The sequence below is a fragment of the Cricetulus griseus genome, chromosome 2 (genome assembly GCF_003668045.3).
Source record: "Cricetulus griseus strain 17A/GY chromosome 2, alternate assembly CriGri-PICRH-1.0, whole genome shotgun sequence".
Classification (NCBI taxonomy): domain Eukaryota; kingdom Metazoa; phylum Chordata; class Mammalia; order Rodentia; family Cricetidae; genus Cricetulus; species Cricetulus griseus.
Genome location: NC_048595.1, coordinates 445,061,107 through 445,079,897, shown reverse-complemented (window position 1 = coordinate 445,079,897; position 18,791 = coordinate 445,061,107). Strand labels below are relative to the sequence as shown.

Here is an 18,791-nt window from a genome sequence, read left to right as displayed (position 1 = left end):
CCGAGGGGTCTAACAGGAGGGTCAGCGCCCCCCCCCCCCCAACTCAAGGTTCCAATCCGATCTGTGATGTGCCTGTACCTCACAACGACCCACCCCCACCGCACGGTCTGCTGGGACTTGTAGTCTGGCACCCTCAGGGCCTCAGAGCATCTGCGCGAGTCCGCATCCTGCCGCGCAGCCAGCTGGGACTTGTAGTCTCAAGTTCGCGGGCGCGGGGTACCCGGCGGGCGGTGGGACTCCTAGTCCCACAGAGCCTCGCGCTCGCCACGACACCCCGCTCACGGCCGCTCCCTCCACCTCACGGACTGGGAGGCCTGGGCGTTCCGGGCGACCCAACTGCGGTGCGAGCCGCCGTGGGGACTGCGAAGCGGGCCGGGAGACCGGGATGGAGCCTCCCGGAGGTGGGCGCTGCCAGCGGGCCGCGCCTGGCTGCTGGGGAGGCCGGGCACGCCCTGAGGGCGGGTCGGGCCCTGGGCGCGGGACGCGAGGGCGCGGGTGGGGGGACTCCGCGGAGCCGCCGGTCCCCGGCTGCTGTTGATCCCGCGGCCTGCGGTTTCTCGCAGGTGCTTGAGGCGGGCGAGCGGGCGGAGAGGCTACCCGGATCGGACACGTCAGCGAGGACATGGCTCACCTCCGGGGCTTCGGGAACCAGGTGAGTGTGGGCGTCGGCGGGCCCTGCCTGGCTCGGCGGCCGTTCGCGGTGGGGGAGCGGAGCGGGGCGGGGGCCGTGCGCCCGGGGGCGGGTCGTCTGCGGCCCGGGTCGCCGTGGCCTGTGTGGCCGAGCCATCGCCGGTCGGCGGAGGACGGGACCCACGGGGCCCCTCTGCTCAGGAGCTGGTGTGGACAGGTGCAGGAGGCTGCCCTGGCGGAACCTGCTTGACCCCGGCTCGGAGCGCCTCCCGAAGATGGACTTTTTCCCCCCTGGCTAACGGGATGTAATCCCAACACGGAAACCACACGGCGTGGAGGATGAGGCGGCGTAGGGTTCCAGGGCTCGGGGATTTGCTCTCTGGACCCCTTCTCGCCCCATCCCCCGTGTCTCTGTCTCTCTCTGTGTGTGTCTCTCTCCCCCGTTAGGAGCAGACTGCCTTGGTGTCTGATTTTCTTAAGCTTTAGCTGTGGGATTTGCTTTTTAAGGGCTCGTCTTGGTTAGGCTTAGGCTTGACAGTTGCACAGCGAGGGAATCAGCTCCTGAGGACAGTGCAGCCCCCCCTCTTTCCCCTGCATCCTTGAGAACTGGGTGTGCAGACAGGAAGCGCGTCCGTCCGCTGCTTGTGAGCAGGAACTGGAGGCAGGACTCCTTGGAGGAAGCCGAACCAGCCTGGAAGACTACTCACAGCTGTTGGGGTAGGGCTTTTGGCCCAGCTGTCAACAGATGGGATCCCCGACTTGCTAACTGATGCTGAATTAAGCTAACACATTTTGAATATGGTTTTTTTTTTTTGACATTTTGCCTCTAATTATATAACATACCGAGAGAAAAATCTGCTTCTAGTTTATTTTTAAGAGGCTTAGCTCCTGTGGGTTCCAGGATGACAAATTGGAGCCGTGAACTGTGAAGGAGTAGAGGGATGATGGCTAGGGGACCTTTCTCAAAGACAGAAAGTGCCTCTTTGTCTTTTTAGGGGCCTGTGTCTAGTCTGGACATACTTGGCTTCTGAAAGTAACACAAAAGCTTTGTAGTGCTGTTTTCTCCCAACATGGCTGTCATGGTGTGCTATGAAACTGCCCCTCTCTGGTTCTACTTCACTCCATAGCCTGCGTTTCTGCCTTAGATTACCCGTCACTTGGCCAGGTCCATCTGTGGAAGGCCCAGATGGTTACTGACAAGCACAGTGTGGTGGTAGTTGAGGATGAGTGTTGGGTTGCTCCTCTTGGTTTTTTGGGTTTTTTGGGGGTGGTGGTAACACATAGCAGGCATGTTTGCAGATATGCAAGAGGTTCTATGGGAGTGGATGGAAGGTATGGGTCTCAACTGCACAGAGCCAGTTAAATGGCCTGAGCGGTTTATAGCGCATCCTGTCCAGAAGAGAAAGCTGAGCCAGCCAGATCAGGATGCTGCCTCGCTGTCTTTGACCAGCTGGGATTGGGCGTAAGGATGCTTCCATGATGTAAATAAAGAGTCAGAACTATGCCAGGAAGCTTCCTGTCTGTGTACTGTTTCTGCTAAGGCTGGCTGGTCCACAGTTGTAGGTATCCAAAACACATGGACTTTGAAGAGTGAGGTCCCCCCCCCTTCCTTGCAGAAAACCTAGAACTCTAGCTTTGGGGTCTGCTGTTTTCTCCTTCTCTGAGGCAGTGCTGAATGAATGCCTGGCCTGAGGAGACCCTTCTTGGGCTGCTGTGGTCAATCAGTCGAGACTCTAGGATTCTCAGTATGGCTGAGCAGTGTGAGATGACATGGTGTTTGAGTCTGAGGTATGGGAAAAGGGGCCCCTGAGAATCAGAGGGACGGTGGTCCTGGGTCATGCATGATTCTGCATCTTCCAGGTGTTCTTAGGCTGCTTTAGCAGCCACTGGAGGAACCAGTGATAAATAAGACTTTATAACCTCAAGTCATCAGCTAGACCTCCTGGAGTCTGAGATGGCTCTCAGGGTGTCTCAAAAACTACACATGGGTGGAACTGTAGCAGCTGGGAAACAGTGGGGACTAAGTGGCAGGAGGAGGGTTTGAGGAAGTGTTTGGGGGCCTCTTAGAGCAGAAACAGGCAGAAAAAGGTCTGCTATATTGACTTTATCCTGCACCTGGCTTTCAGGACTGGCTTGGAGCAGGGATCAAGTGGTTAGTGCCCAGACAGGAAGTGGCAGAAGACTGAGAATTTTTGTACTGATCTTTCCACCTTTATTGGTGATCCCTACAGCCATGAGTGTGCTGAGAGTGCATGGCCTGGGGTGTGTACTTCTGATCCGGCTTGGGCCCAGTGTCAGTCTGAAACCACGGAGCTATCTGACTTATCAGCCACACTTGAGAGAATTTTTCTTGGCTTTACACTTGAACATGGGATTAATCAGGAGAGCCTGGGGGCAAACACTACTCCCTGGCCAGTGCAGCCTAAGGGACCTCAGCACTCAGCTTTATCTGTCTGGCCAAATCTCAGCGTGGCCTTTCAGGACTTCAGGCTGCAGTTCTGCTCCAAGCATCTACTGCTGCTCAGTGAGAACTGGTCTTAGGATTTGGCTGCCAGTTCTAATGATTACATTTATTTTTGGATGGGTAGGTATGTATGTACCACAGTGTAAATATTAGAAGACCACTTATGGAAATTGGTTTCCTCCTTCCATGTGGTCCAGGGATCAAACCCAGGTTGTTAGGTTTGGTGACAAGTGCTTTTACCCACTGAGCCATCTGGTCTTGGTCTTTTTCTTTTCCTTCCTTCCTTTTTCTTTTTTGTTGTCGTCATCTTCTTTAAAAAAAAAAATAGGTTTATTTACTTTACGTGTATGTGTGAGTATATGCATGTATGCATGTGTGCATCACATGTGGGAAGTGCTTGAGATCACGTGGGCTGTTGGGAACCAAACCCATGTGCTCTTAACTACCGAGCCATCTCTCTAGCCCCCTGGCCAAACCAGAGCACATACGGACACCACAGCTAGTCTGCTCAGAGTGCCTGCTCTGGGCCAGGCATGGCACTGTGGCACACACTCGGGCCTCTTGGAGGCAGCTTTGCTTAGAGGGGTTAGGTGACTTCTGTGTTAAGACACTGCCCTTGTGCCTGGAGTTCTTCCCCGAACTTCTCTCTGCTCACCTCATCTTGTTCTGCAGTTCTTGGCTTGTCGAGGGCTGGGGAGTGTGGTCCTCTGTCTCTTCCCTTTACTTCTTTCACGGTTAAAAACCTTAAGAATGTAGCTAGTTGGCAATTTTGTCTCAGATGGGGTCTGAAACCAGTTGCTTTGCTTGCAGAGAAGAAGCTGGGGCAGTTAGGCTTCAGGGAATCAGGCAGCTATGTCAGTTTTGGAGGACAGGCTTCTTAGAAACATGGTAAACACCTAGGACAGGCTCTTCCCTAAGCAGAGGGATTTGCGCATCAGTACTTAGACAGTTGTAAATAAGTGTGGTTTTGCCTTTTTGTGTCTCGGCCTCCCACCCCCCCATTTGGGAGCTGAATTCCAGGCCTTGGGCATGCTAGGCAAGTGCTCTGCCACTGAGTTATTTCCATGGTCCCCCCCTTAAAAACAAAACAACACCTCTCCGTGTGTGTACCATGGCATGTGTGTTGTCACTGGACAGCTTTGGGAGTCAGTTCTCTTCCACCATGTGGTCTAGGGAACCAAACTCAGGTTGTTAGTCTTGGTAGCAAGTGCCTCTACCAGAAGAACCATCTTACCCGCCTGATTTGGGTTCCTTTTAACAGGCACCAAAATACTGTTTGGGGGACATCCTTTTGGGGTGACCATCTCCTAATGGAGGTGAAACTTAGCATGGTTGAAAACCTGGATGAGACTCAGCATTCCCCTTTGAGGTCTTGTGCCAGCGTGGCCAGTGGTATGGAGAACATGTTCTTTTCCAGTCTGCCAGGTAGCACAGTAGGGACATTCAGTGGTGGCCCTGGGAGAGGCTCTTCTGCTTCTTTCCTCTCTGGAGGCAGCCCTGATTCAAAACCTAGCGTGGTTTGGACAGAGCACACACCTTTGCCATCCTGGCTCATCTTCAACATGATCGGTTCAGCAATGATAAGATCCTAGTTAAATCTGAGGGCTGTCTAGGGTAGCTTGTAATGATAAATCTTTACGCCCAGCTGCCTGAGTCCTGCTGCCATGTGGACGCTTTCCACCAGGCCATCTGAGTTCCGCCCGCCACCACATTAAGGTCCCAAGTAACTCCCAGAGACTTATATTAGGTACAAATGCTTCTGTGTTTAGTATCTAGAATTAAACATCTGAGAAAGTGTTCAACTCAGTACTGGTATGAGAATGTAGCTGGCTAGAGGACTAATTTGAGAATAGAGAGGCACTTTAAGTATGGAAAACATAAGTTAGCTTTGCTAAATTTTAATCTCTCGTTTTGTTTTTGATTTTTTGAGACAGAGTTTCTTTGTTTAACAGTTCTGACTATCTGGAATTCTGGAACTAGCTCTGTAAATCAGGCTGGTCTTGAACTCAGAGATCTGCCTGCCTCTGCCTCCTGAGTGCTGTGACTAAAGGCATGCGCCATGCCTGGATGAATTTTACTTTTAAATTACTGGGGCTATGCACATGTGAGTGCAGGTGTTCTCCAAGGCCAGAGACCTCAGATCCCCTGGAGCTAAGGTTGTAGCAGTGAGCACACACTGTAAGACCAGTGTGTGCTCTTGGCCACCAAGCCATCTTTCCAGTCCATTACTTTGTTGTTTTTTTTTTTTAGAACAGTTTTAGATTTATAGTAAAATGAGTTTTACAGTACCCTCTGGCACGCACATACTCCTACCTGTCATTCCTGATAGGTCTTGGCCTGGCTCTCTGTTAGACAACTGAAGAAGGCACTTTGAGATGTGGTATTGCTAATACATTTGATTCTAAATATACATTTGAGTTGAGTCTACAGATACTTTGATTCACTGTATCAAGTCTATTGAATATAGTGTCACTTGGAGAGTGGAGAGTTACATTTAGGTTTTCTGGACAAGGGATAAAGAAGCCAGAAAAGGATTGAGGTGAGTTCTCTTTAGCTCCTTGCAGTGGCCCAGACCCTCAGTCAGCAGTCAGCCCTCTTCTAGTATTTCCTCTAGTGGGTGTTGTCTCAGCATTCTGTCCCTTCTGGCTTATGTAGAATTCTCGTGTGGACCCAGAGGAACTCTTCACCAAGCTTGACCGCATTGGCAAGGGCTCGTTTGGGGAGGTGTACAAAGGCATCGACAACCAAACCAAGGAGGTGGTGGCCATCAAGATCATTGACCTGGAAGAGGCAGAGGATGAGATTGAGGACATCCAGCAGGAGATCACTGTGCTCAGCCAGTGTGACAGCCCTTACATCACCCGCTACTTCGGCTCCTACCTGAAGGTGCTGCCAGGAGAGGGGGCATCTATGGGAGTGGGGGGGCACTGAAGGCTCTGTGCCAGGGTTTGTCCTGTTTCCAGAGGAGTTACTATGTACCCAAGGTAGAGGAGAGCAGAGAAAGGCACTGCTGGGCACATGGGGATCCCTCTGGAAGGGCAAAGAGGCTCCCCTTTACCCCAAAGCTCAGCTTCACAAAAAAGTCTGTTCTTTTGAGAAGTACAATCTACAAGAGTCAGGTGGCTCTAAAGTGGTCATAGTGACCCAGCTGTCTTATCTGTGGGTGCTGTTAGGTACAGTCTAAGGGGTCCCTGCTGGCAGTACTGTGGAGGTCTGCCAGGAGGGCACTTGGGCTATTGAAAAAGACTTAGTGACTGCTCTGGGCACTTGGTCTGTCCACCAAGTGCCTGTACCAGAGGTATGGTAGCTGGGTGGTCAGTAAGACCTTTTCTCCTGCCCCTTCCTCTGGACAGGGTCTCTGCAGACCAGCCTGGCCTTGAACTCACAAAAGATCTGCCTATGTCTCTAAGTGCTGGAATTAAGGTGTATGCTTCCTTTTTTTGTTTGGTTTTGTGTGTGTGTTATTTTGTTTTTAAGACAGGGTCTCATTGTGTAGTTGTTTGTCCTGGAACTCAGCCACCTGCCACTCGAGTGCTGGGATTAAAGGCATGTGCCACCATGCTTGGCTTGGCCCTTCTTTTTAAAAATATTAATTTATTATTATTTTTACCTATATGTGTCGCGTGCGTGCGCGTGTACACGTGCGTGCCTGAGGAGGCCAGAAGAGGTTGGTGGATGTCCCCGGAACAGGAGCCGCATGCTGCTGGTGTTGGGAATTGAAAGAGCATCAAGTGCTCTTACTGCCAAGCCATCTCTTTATCCCTTCCCCCCCTTTGAAAAACACTTGGTCTCCTTGCCCAATCTGACCTTGAACTTCTGATCTCCTAAGTGCTGGGCTTATAGGCATTTACTACCTTGCCCAGCTAGGACCCTTTCCTATTGGGGTTCCTGGCAGGAACTAGCCTGGTATAGTTTGTGTGGCCTGAGCCCCTAGCTGACATCGTTTGGTGGAGTTAGAGGAACTTGGCCTGTGGACTGCACACTTGGGTATGCCTCCTTCATTTGCTGCCCAGGCACTGACATGTATCTCTGCTCCCAGAGCACCAAGCTGTGGATTATCATGGAATACCTGGGTGGTGGCTCTGCACTGGACCTGGTAAGTTCAGGCACAAGCAATGAGCAGCTTGGTGTGTGTGTGTGTGTGTGTGTGTGTGTGTGTGTGTGTGTGTGTGTGTGTGTGTGTGTGTGTGTGTGTGTGTGTGTTGGCGGGGGCGGGCAGTGTCTTTCAGTGCCCCACTGCTCTGCAAACTCTTAGGCTTGTGGTCTTTTTCAGGCTGGCTGTCTACTGTCTAAGTGAGTTAGATGTTAATCAGGAATTGTCAACTCCCAAAACAAATTACTCTTTATCTTGCCCTGATTGATGGTGAAAGTGGTCTTGGGCTCTACCTGCCTGGGGGCATAGGCATAGTTAGAAGCCCCAGACAAATAAGAGGGTCAGGCTCATGGTTAAGAGAACCTATTCTCATCTTTATAGTAACAGAAAAGATAAAAATAGCTTTTTGGTTTGTATTTTGCCTTTTGGGGTTTCAGCCAGTAGTAACAGCCTTGGCTGTTCTGGAACTTGCTCTGAGGCTGGCCTCAAACTCCAAGATCCACCTGCATCTTCCTCCTAAGTGCTGGGATCAAAAGCGTGAGCCACCACCACCCAGCTAAAAGTAGCTTTTATGTTTTCTGGAAACAGCCTCTGTCACCCCATTTCCCCTTCCCCATTATCCTTGATAGCAGAAATTTTGAGAACTAAGAACACAAAGGCCCCAGCCGTCTGCAAGGACTCAGAAGTTGGTAGAACTCAGGAGCTGTGGTGGTATGTCTGTGGTAGCTACAACTGAGGTTCTTCCCTGATGTCTTTCTTCAGCTAAAACCTGGTCCACTGGAGGAGACCTACATTGCCACCATCTTGCGGGAGATCCTGAAGGGCCTGGATTATCTGCACTCAGAGCGCAAGATCCACAGAGACATCAAAGGTCCTGCGGGGTGGGCATGGCTGCCGGTTCTGCATGACCTAGAAAGAGATTGGCATATGCAACCAGTAGATGGTGGTGCCTAAGGCATGGGATGTGGGGAGCCCTTCTGCCACCTGGAAACTGGGGTGTGTGTCCATCTTGCTTTTTACCCCCTTTTTTAATGGCTACACTGAGGATGGAACCTAGGGGATTTTGCATGCTAAGCAAACATTCTGCTACTGAAGTACTTCCCAAGCCTAGGCAAAACCTTCCTAATCTCATACTACCTAATCTAATCTCAGTCTTCACATATGTGAAGGAGACCAGTTGTGTACCTAGTACACAGCCAAGAGCCTTGACTCAGCATCAGGTGTGGATTTGTGCCATACTCCTGTGTGGTCCAGTCCTGATGAGGGCTCATAAAGCTGGGCCAGCCCACTACAAGTGACTTGGTGAGGATGGCTGAGCCTTTATGTCATAGCGAGGGACCCTGTGGGCACAGTGATGGACGTCTTGTCAGCTGTCCTCTTTGGTTATTTAAGGTCACTATGATTGGATGTGATGTGGATGTCACTGTTGTTGGGGTTTGTCAGAAAAGCCAAACAGGGAAACCCTGGGGCAAAGGTAGGAATGCTCCTGTAGGTCCCAGCTTGCCTGCTTCTGTCAGCAGTGGTTCACTGGCCCGCAGTGATAAAAACTGAGGTCCAAGACATCGCTGCTGCTGTCCCCAGGGCCCCAGGGATCCCATCCCATCACTAGGCAAGGAGTTGCATGCAGGGCTCCTTGGGGTGTGCTGAGGAGCCAAGGATGACGCCACCTGTCCTGTGTTGAGCAGCTGCCAACGTGCTGCTCTCAGAGCAGGGTGATGTGAAGCTGGCAGACTTCGGTGTGGCTGGGCAGCTCACAGACACACAAATCAAGAGGAACACGTTTGTGGGTACTCCCTTCTGGATGGCACCTGAGGTTATCAAGCAGTCAGCTTATGACTTCAAGGTGAGTCCTGGATGGGAGGTGGGAGTACATTACATGTAGCTCAAAATATTACATGTATCAACTGTCCTGTGTGCCATCCTGTCTAGGCTGACATCTGGTCCCTGGGCATCACAGCCATCGAGCTGGCCAAGGGGGAGCCGCCAAACTCTGACCTCCACCCTATGCGAGTCCTGTTCTTGATTCCCAAGAATAACCCACCCACGTTGGAGGGCCACCACAGCAAACCCTTCAAGGAGTTTGTAGAGGCCTGCCTCAATAAGGACCCACGATTCGTAAGGCTTGTTCCCACTTGTCCCCCACCCCCTCCCCGCAGCTGAGGGCTCAGGGGAGCCTATGAAGGGAGGATGTTAGTTGGGGTGAGACAGGGCCCAGCCTTCACATCCCTCCCTTTCCTGCTTTTTGTCTGATGTGAGGGTGGAACTCAGCTCTGACTCTCTTCCTGGCAGCGACCCACTGCCAAGGAGCTCCTGAAGCACAAATTCATCACACGCTACACCAAGAAGACCTCCTTTCTCACTGAACTCATTGACCGCTACAAGCGCTGGAAGTCTGAGGGGCATGGCGAGGAGTCCAGTTCCGAGGATTCTGACATGTAGGGCCGTTTAGTTCTTTGTTCTCAAGGGCTCCCTGGGTGCTGTGATGCCAGGAGGAGTCTCCTCCAGAGGCAGGCTTGGAGCTAGTTACTAGGGTGGGGACTGACATTGGGAACCTGCATGTTGAAGAGCAGGGCCTTTTAACTGTCACCTAGATGCTGTAGCCTGGGGCCTCCTAGGCCAAGAGGCTAACTCAGAGAAATGAGATGTACCATGGTTACTTCCAGCCCTGTCTCCAATCAGCTCTTCTGATTCTTTATTCTCTTTAGTGATGGCGAGGCTGAGGATGGGGAGCAGGGTCCCATCTGGACGTTTCCCCCAACCATCCGGCCAAGTCCACATAGCAAGTTGCACAAGGGGACTGCTCTGCACAGCTCACAGAAGGTCTGTTTATGCCCTGCGCCAGAGCACTGCCTCAGCTCCCCTGGGGCAGCAGATGTGGACTTACAGGCTGGGTACCCAGGCTCTGAGGAGGTCAGCTCCAAAGTACCCTTGACCTAGGCTGTTTTAAACACAGTATCTGGGGTCTTGGCAAAGAGCTTGGGAAGGACAGGAGAGCAGGTGGTTTCTAAGCTCAGAGGGACATTGAGCTAGCTAGGAGTCATGCCAAAGCCTGGGTCTGCTGGTGCTTAGGTGCAGGCCTAATGAGAACTGATGGCTTATCGTTTGGGAGTTGACCTCTGGTGTGTACTCTGTCAACCTGCTTAAGCCAGAGACTGAGGAGACAGGGAAGGAATCGTCTTATCTCTTCCATGTACCCAGTGCCTCGCTTTCTCCCTTGCAGCCTACTGAGCCTATCAAGAGACAGCCAAGGTCCCAGTGCTTGTCCACGCTAGTCCGGCCTGTCTTTGGAGAGGTGAGAGTTGGGCTGAGCTTATGGTCATGTGGGGTAGTAGCATTGTTCTTCAGAGGTGCTCCCTGCAGAGCCATGGTATGGTGTTCTCGTGGGCCCTGAGCCTGGGCTTTATCTATTTGACTTCTGGGTCTGCTGCAGCTGGTTCTGCACAGGCTTGTGTGTCCAGTTTCCTGAGAAGGTCTGTACCATAACCCACTGGGAATAACTGACCTGGCCAGGGCCCTTTTACTAAAGTCATCTGGCATTACAGTACTAGTGTTTTGTACTGTCCAACTTCCACGTGGTTCTTCTGTGGAGGAAGACAAAGAATCACTGATGTTGGGTCAGTCCTAGGCCAGGGAGGTGATTCCTTGGTGGTCACGTATGTCACTGTTGCCTGCTGAGGGAGGTCAAAGCCAACATCAGAGATACAGTGCAACAAGCTGGGCGTGGTGGCGCACGCCTTTAATCCTAGCACTTGGGAGGCAGAGGCAGGCGGATCTCTGTGAGTTTGAGGCCAGCTTGGTCTACAGAGCAAGTTTCCAGGACAGCTAGGACTGTTACACAGAGAAACCCTGTCTCAAAAACAAAAACAACAGAAAGAGAAATGCAGTGTAGGCTTACAACAGCACCTAGATCCCAGAGAGGAAGTACAGGATGTAGGTGAATGGACACAGTGGGCAGAGTAGGATTTGGCAGTGTCCTTAGCCAGAGTAGGAAACAGCCACTTAGGGCTGTTATGGGCATCAGACAGTGATGCCCAGGGCCAGGAAAGTGACTCCTTAAAGTAGACGTGCCATCAGGGGCTGAGGTCCCAGAATCGGTTACCAACGCTCCGCATCTGATCTGGGCCGTCAATGTCCTTGCCGTGTGCTCCGGGACATTGTACTCATTTCTAAGTCAGACTGGGCCCACTTGATTTGACTTCCTGAACTTGAGTCTTTAAGAAGCCATTTGTCCTGACCTTTTGAGAACCCGGGTCTTGGGAGAAGGGCCACGAGAGTCCCCATCAGCAGGGCCACATGAAGTGCTTCCGCAGGTCTGTAGATCTTCTGGTGTGGGTCTCAGGTAAGATATCAGTTGGGTACCTGTTCTCTCTGCAGCTCAAAGAGAAGCATAAGCAGAGCGGTGGGAGCGTGGGGGCCCTGGAGGAGCTAGAGAATGCCTTCAGCCTGGCTGAGGAGTCGTGTCCTGGTATCTCAGACAAGCTGATGGTGCACCTGGTGGAGCGTGTGCAGAGGTGAGCACGGTGCCCTGACCCAGGTAGGGTATCCTCGTAGGGGACTCATTCTTGGGAGCAGCTGGTCCTCCTCTTTCAGGGTTAGCACACACTCTCAATTGTATCTTTGGAGTTAGAGAGGGAGAGGCAAGTGGGCCTCTTGAGACTTTGAGCTATGCATGAAGGTTGGACTCAGTCTCAGGCAGTGTTTGGACAGAATTCCACAAAATGGCTCAGTGACAGAGCATTGTGTACAGCTGACATCTGACCTTTCTACTTGGTGGCTTCCTAGAGGTTCTGTGCCCCAGGAACAGCATGGATACTTTGTAAGCTGAGGACTTGCCTGCTATTGATGGGGAGCCTTGAGCTGACTCCCGTCTGTGAAGGAACATGCAGGGCAGCCACTGGCCCTTCCTTGGCAGCTCCACAGGCTCAGGGGTCCCAGGCTGTTAGAGGCAGGTGTACCAGTCCCTCCTCCCATAGCCTCTGGATCCTGTTACTGTACACTAAGAGACCCACCCTGGTGGTTCTTAGCAGCAGCAGCAGGGTTTGGTCTAGTCAGCACTGAACCTGGGACCTGAAACTCTGACGGTATCTTGTGAGATGCTGCTGGGAACTGCACATGTGAAGTTCGTGTCCAGCATGGTAATGGTACCTTTCTCTTACAGGTTCTCACACAGCAGGAACCATCTGACATCTACCCGCTGAACGACGGACTGATGCACTGCTCTTACAGAGAGGGAGAAGAAGGCTTTTTGTTTTGAGCTCTAAAAGGACTGACTGGGAAGCCCTCTTGTGCTGCGTCACAATTGCAAAGACCTGCCAGCCTGTAGGCTTCACGCACCAGGTTTCCTTCCTTCGGCCCGCCATCGTGTGCTGCCCGCACAGCAGCCGCTCAACACCCGTGTTCTCCTGGGCTCACTGAAGCTGCGGCAGGCAGCCAGGAGCCCTTGAAGAACCAGGTAGCAATTTGGGAGGCGCCGGTGTGACCTTCTAGAATCCCGGGCCCCTGCAGCTGCTAGACTAAGGATGAAAGCGACTACTGGGCAGCTCTGGCTCTCACCCTACACCAGGGATGTATTGTCCTGGGGCTCATAGGGGTCCAAGATGGTCACAACTTGCCTTGTGGTGTCAGGTCAGGCACTGTGTGATCTCATGGGTACTCTGAATCGTTCAGAGTATTTTGGGCCTTTCTTTTTTCTTTTTAAAGAAATTGAACTTGCTAAGTATTCTGACAGTGTTAGTTTTCATAGAGCATTGAAAGCCCTATCATTTCAATAAAGACCTGGATTGGAGACATTCTGATGATGGAGCCTGGCCAGATGGGGGTGTCTGTATCCTTAGCGTCCCTTCCAAATGTTGTCATATATCCTGATAGTTTCTTGTGGCCTGCTGGAGAACAAAGTAAGGCAGAGAGGATGTGGGTGGGGATATGTCCTTTTATTTTAAAGTCACATAGTGAACAGGAGTCATAGGCCTGCCCTAGTTGATGAGAAATACTAGGAACTAATATGGAGAGGCTCCACCCTCCCAGGCCTGGTGGTGGTGGTGGGGCCGGGATCTTTGGTTTCCTCTTGTCTAGACAGTGTGTGGAGATGGGAACCAGAGTAGCTTTGGCCGCACTCCTGTCTTGCTCTGATCTGGAGGCTAACCCTGAGCTTATCACATAAGCCTGAGTATAGTGCTTGTGTGAATTTGGCTATTGGTGCTACAGGTTTGTGGAAGCATCTGGTCCTGTGTTGGGGGCCAGTCAGCCAGGCTGCACTCAGAACAAACTGAGGAACCCTCATTTCCTTTTCCTGGATCTCAGACATGTGCCCCAGTCATCATGAGCCGTCACTGGAGTTTGGGGCAGGCAGAGCCCCTCTCCTACAGGTCGTCAGTGTCACCCGTCATGTGGTGAGAAGACGGCTCTAGTTGCTTAGCTCTGGGAATGATACCTACATTCCCTGCAAGCCTCGGTCATAGGTTCTTGTCCATGCAGGCTGAAGGACATTCCTCCTCTCTGACCTCTGCCTCTAGCCCTGGAGAGAGATGGGAGCAGGCCTGGGTGAAACTTGGGGGTCTCTCCGGTGAGCTGCTGGCCCTTTCGATGACTTCCATCCACCTGTAGAAAGGATCAAACCAGTGGGCACATACTCACATGCCTCCCCAAGAGTGGTAAACACAGCTAGCGGGTCAAGTGTGTGCTGTTCGAGCATGAGGAACTGAGTTCCATCCCTGGCACCTGAGTAAGAAGCCAGGCGTGATGTACACTTGTAATACAGTACTGAGGAAGACTCACTGGTCTGACTGGCAGCCTAGCCTCACAGTAGCTCCAAGTGAAACACATGTCTCAAAAAAACAAAACAAAACAAAACAAAAAACAAGGTGGACTGGGCCAGTGCAATGCCTTAGCAGGTAACAGCACCTGCCACGCAAGCCTGGCAGCCTGAGTTTGATCCCCAGAACCCATACAAAGGTACATGGAGAGAACCAACTCCAACTCCACAAAGTTGTCCTGCCTCCACACACATGCTCATGTTCCCTCCCTACAATAAAAAATTTTCATAAGCGGGGGGGGGGGGGGCTGTAGAGAAAGCTCAGTGGTTAAGAGCACTGGCTGTTCTTCCAGAGACCCGGGTTTAACTCCCAGCACCCTCATGGCAGCTCACAACTGTAACTCCAGTTCCAGGGGATCCAACACCCTCACACAGATACATGAGGGCAAAACACCAATGTACATAAAATTAAAAAAGAAAAAAGGATGCCTCCTGAAGTTGTACTTTGGTCACTATATGGATGTGTACATGTGTATATGTACACTAGTGCCCACATACAAACATGAACATACACTGGAAAAAAAAAACCTGCAAGCATTATTCAACCCTTGTTTTCAGGGAACTGGGAAATTTGCCTCTGGCTCTGTGAACAAAAGAAGCATGGCAGAATCACCTTTCAAACGTGTACTTGCTCTCAGCCCGGAAGAAGTAGACGTGAGATTTGAATTGAAGCTTGAAGACATAGTCTTTGTGGATGCTGTCAGCTTCCCTGGGAAGGCTCACGCTGTAACCCAATAGTGGGAGGCTGGCCAGGGGGTAGTCATCCTGGAGGTTGGCACAGGAACAGGGTCACTGGGGATGTTGTACAGGTCTGCACTAAGGGAGCCCAGTATTCTGTGGCCTCCCCAGCCCTTCACTTAATTCCACTGATTCTCCCAAGAAAATGCTAGTTTGTACTGAGGGACCCACAGGTGAGAAAGGCTAATTCCACTTTCACAGAAAAGGTGCTGTAATGGTGGACTCAGCATCAGGCTGGGAAGAGGAACTAGGTAAGCAGGTATGGGTCTTGTACTCTGTCCTAGACTCTAGTCAGGCTCAACATACCTGATGAGTTTTATAGAAGAACAAGCAGAAGTTGGTGAAGACCACCCAGAGCTTCTGCCAGCCATTGCTGTTCTTGAACTTTCTCAGCAGATATCCCGAGAGTTGATTCTGTCCACAGAAAAGGCAAAAGCACTCTGCCCTCACCATAATATTGCTTGGCAGCTGTCATCAGCTCCATGACCCTGACACCTAGCCAGAATACCCCCACACAGGTCTCTGCATGTCTTTTTCAAGGCAGGGTTTCTCTGTGGCTCTGGCCTGAAACCCAATCATAGACCAGGCTGGCCTCAAACTCAAGAGATGTGCCGCCTCTGCCTCCCGAGTGCTGGGATTATAGGCACCGCTACCGCCCTTTTTATCTACATGATCTGTGCATACTTAAGACTTGACAACAGGAAGTTAGTCTGGGGACGGATGTCCCAAACACTCAAGTAGGATACTTCTCTTCCTGATGCATAATAAAATTAGTTTTCTGACAAAGGACACCATTTACAAACCTACAAGAGAACAAGGTGACGGTGGTGATGACACATTGAACCACGTTTGGAAGGCTCTTTGAAATTATGGAAGAAAGCATTTAAGTGTAGCACTGGACAAGACACCCCAGCCAGCCCACTGTGTCTAATATGTGCTGCCTGGCTTCCCAAGAGTTCCCCGCCTACTCTGATGTGTAAGCATCTCAGTCCTCACTGGGGACCTGCTGTGTTCTGATCCCACTCAGTCTCCAGCCTGGCCCAATAGAGTGGGGATGAGGCTATGGAGAACTTGCAGTCAGGAGGAGGGAGCAAGTCCAGGAATGGGTGTGCAGCACGGTGAGGCTGCATAACATGAGGGTGTGGGAAGCCAGGGGTGTCGACCACTAATGCTCGAGAAGTGGGGTGAGCGTGCGTGCAGAATGGGAAGTGGGAAAGGCTGTGGGCAGACCAGGGAGAGCACTGTCCTGGGGCAACAGTGGGCCTTTCACCAAATCCTACCATGGATGAACTGCTCAGCCTCTCTCTGCTTTGACTCCCCTTACAACACCAGGTGACATCTGGTGGGATGTCCCTTTTCAGAGAGAGCTTGAGTAGATAGTCAGACCTAAACTGGTTTCTACCGGTCAGGGAGGGAGCAGGAGGCAGCTGTCCTACTGGTTTCCTCCCTAGCAGCCAGCACAGCACTAGGGGAAACCTGTGGGGACTCCCGTGTGCTCATGACAGCCATACCTCAACAGCGGCACTGTGGTCTGCTCTGGACACGCTGGTGTTGCGGTACCAGCACACGTGCATTGTGGTGTTGGCCCGGTGCTGGCTGCTCCCTTCCAGGGAGCCCCGGGTTCCTCGAACATCTTCTGATTCCTCCAGAGAGACCTCATCAGAAGATCCTGGGGAGAGTTAGCAGCACCTGGCACCATGCACCCATGGGCTCCTCCAGCATCTGGGAAATAGGTCCTTGGTACCCAAGTCAGCAGCCAGACAAAACCATATGGTGCTGGACAGCCCGAGAATGCTTCCACATGGGCTTGGCCACCTATTTTCCTTGTGTGTGGGAGGGAAGCTCATGGGCCTGGTATACTGGTCAAGATCAGGAAAGCAGTTTTTAGAGAAGCTTTCAGAGCTACAGAGGGACTCTCCTGGGGAGTCTTGAGCCAAAACTCACTGGGGGTTCGAGTACACACTGGGCCTCCCAGCAGCACTGGGGATGTGTCACCAATACTCTTGGCTGCCTGGATTGCTGCATTCAGGTCCTGCATCCACTTTTCCTTTTCTAGTCGAGTGCTGTAAAGGAGAAAGTCAAGTCAGTTGCCACCGCAGAGCAGTTCTTCCTGGCCTGGACTCCTGTCCTTTTGTGTCAGCAGACAGGTCTGGGTTGGGCACTTGGTCTATCCTCTGGGTCCCCAGGATGGTCAGAAACATGCCTTCTCCAGCCTGTTAGTAGGGTGATCTGGGAAGAGCTGGGGAAGCAGGGCAGGCATTGGGGCTGGAACTGGTGAGTTTATTTCCAAAAGTCTCAATGTTGAAATACAAGACTGGATTTGGTTCATGATTAGGGTGGTATTTCTTGGTGGAAGAGGACACGAGCCAAGCCATATTTCACTGAGCACGAACTACACCTGAAGAACTCACTAATCCAGCGAGGAGAAAGCCTCATTTGCTTCTGTCCTGCGACCCCAAGTTGACTTTCACCATGATAAGTATTTCCCCTTGCCTGGGGGCTGGTGCCATTAGAACAACTGCCATGCACCCTTGGGTACAGGCAGCTTAGAAGCACCATGGTTGGTCTCTTCGAGAAACAACTGTCAACAATCCCTCCCTGCCCACAAGGGAGAAGACAGCCCTTTGCCTGTGTAACCTGGAAATGGAGCCGAATCCCATGAGGCTCCTGAGGTTTGTATTGAAGCCCCCATCCCTGCATGCAGCAGGCCCTGTTCTCAACTGAATCCTGAAGAAGGCAGGCTCTCACCTGGCTGCTACCACGATTGTTTTCTGAGCTGCATAGATGGTGAAACAGTGAGGAACAGACCATTCGTTCTCGCTTTCTTCCACCTGTAGGCGAGAGAAGAGGTAACACCCCATGAGCTAGAGAATGCTGGTTGAGCCCAAACCTGAGGTATACACAAAATGACTGCCAACAGTGCTAGGTGCAGCTGGCTTGGACAATCTAAGTCTGTACAATCTAAGTCTATATAACTACTAGGGAAATACAGGGGCTTGTATCCCTACATTCTGGCAGCTGTCATCAAGTGACTGAGGTCTGATCTAGAGACACCGAAATACTCACCGGTGGGTCCAACACTATTAGCTGAAAATCAAGCAAAGAAGATGTTGAGCATCTTGGAAAATTTATCTGTCAACCTGGCTCTTTATGAGAAAAGCCACTGCATACTGATTTCAACCAAGTCAGACTGATGGCTGGATGGCATAATTTCCAGATAAAACATTACCAAATCAAGCCTAGAAACATACAGAAGAACTGTCCTAGCACTAAGCAAGGTGGGTTTATGGAGTGCATGGACAGGCCGATGCTAGAAAGCTTAGGAACGGAATTCATCCCATCAGAGGTCAGAAAAGTGATTTCTTTACCCACCGGGAACCAATACTTCTAGTATTTCTGACAGTAAATACCTTCTGCAATAGAAGGAAATTATCTTAACACGACCAAGCTCCTCTCTCTCAAGCCAAGAACCACTCTCTTTCTCTGAGTAGTTTAGGTAAGGACACACTATGTAGCCCTAGGACTGCCAGTTACAGATGACCCAAAGAACTCACAGTTCCCTATACAGAGCCCACACGGCAAAAATCACCGAGCTTCACTCTCGACAGCAGAGATCTGAATCGGCACCCTGCCAGCCATCTGACAGAACGTGGTCTGTTAGTCTTCCCCCAAGTTAATATTTAAGTTGCCTGTGATTTCAGTTGAAATGCCAAGAGTATTTTAGAATGTAATTTGTCTAAAGGACTCCAAAGTTTACTTGGAGATCATGAAGGCATTTAAAAAGGGTGCATTATCAAGTGTGTAATGTGTGTGTGTGTGTGTGTGGATGTGTGTGCATGCAGTCCTTACAGAGAGAGACCATTTTAAAAGTGGGGATCAGGATGGGGCAGGCTGTAGTTCCTCGCATAGTCAGTGGCTAGCTCCACCACGATGACACTGTAGCAGATGGGGTTGTCACACAATGTACACAGTCTTACAGCTCAGTGAGGACATGGAGGCTTCAACAAATGACAGGGAAAGTGACTACATGGAGAAAAAAATGCTACATCCTTAAG

The 18,791-nt window shown here is 51.3% G+C and overlaps 2 protein-coding genes across 2 annotated transcripts in view; one reads left to right on the top strand and one right to left on the bottom strand.

Moving 5' to 3' along the window:
• Positions 1-211: 211 nt before the first annotated feature.
• Stk25 (serine/threonine kinase 25) lies at positions 212-12,989 on the top strand. The gene is made up of 12 exons (XM_027397673.2): positions 212-401; positions 564-652; positions 5,750-5,980; positions 7,134-7,190; positions 7,950-8,058; positions 8,873-9,030; positions 9,117-9,302; positions 9,477-9,622; positions 9,893-10,007; positions 10,408-10,479; positions 11,562-11,698; positions 12,346-12,989. Exons 2-12 carry the CDS (start codon positions 623-625, stop codon positions 12,383-12,385), a joined length of 1,281 nt encoding a protein of 426 aa, XP_027253474.1. The 5' UTR covers positions 212-401; positions 564-622; the 3' UTR covers positions 12,386-12,989.
• Positions 12,990-13,098: 109 nt separating this feature from the next.
• Farp2 (FERM, ARH/RhoGEF and pleckstrin domain protein 2) overlaps positions 13,099-18,791 on the bottom strand; it is a 95,827-nt gene continuing 90,134 nt past the window's right edge. Inside the window, exons 22-27 of the mRNA XM_027397671.2 lie at positions 17,485-17,567; positions 16,681-16,799; positions 16,248-16,405; positions 15,043-15,150; positions 14,612-14,763; positions 13,099-13,784 (exon numbers count right to left, since the gene is read on the bottom strand). Of these exons, the coding sequence (XP_027253472.1) occupies positions 13,640-13,784; positions 14,612-14,763; positions 15,043-15,150; positions 16,248-16,405; positions 16,681-16,799; positions 17,485-17,567 (765 nt within the window). The 3' untranslated portion in view covers positions 13,099-13,639. The remainder of the gene's footprint in view (positions 13,785-14,611; positions 14,764-15,042; positions 15,151-16,247; positions 16,406-16,680; positions 16,800-17,484; positions 17,568-18,791) is intronic.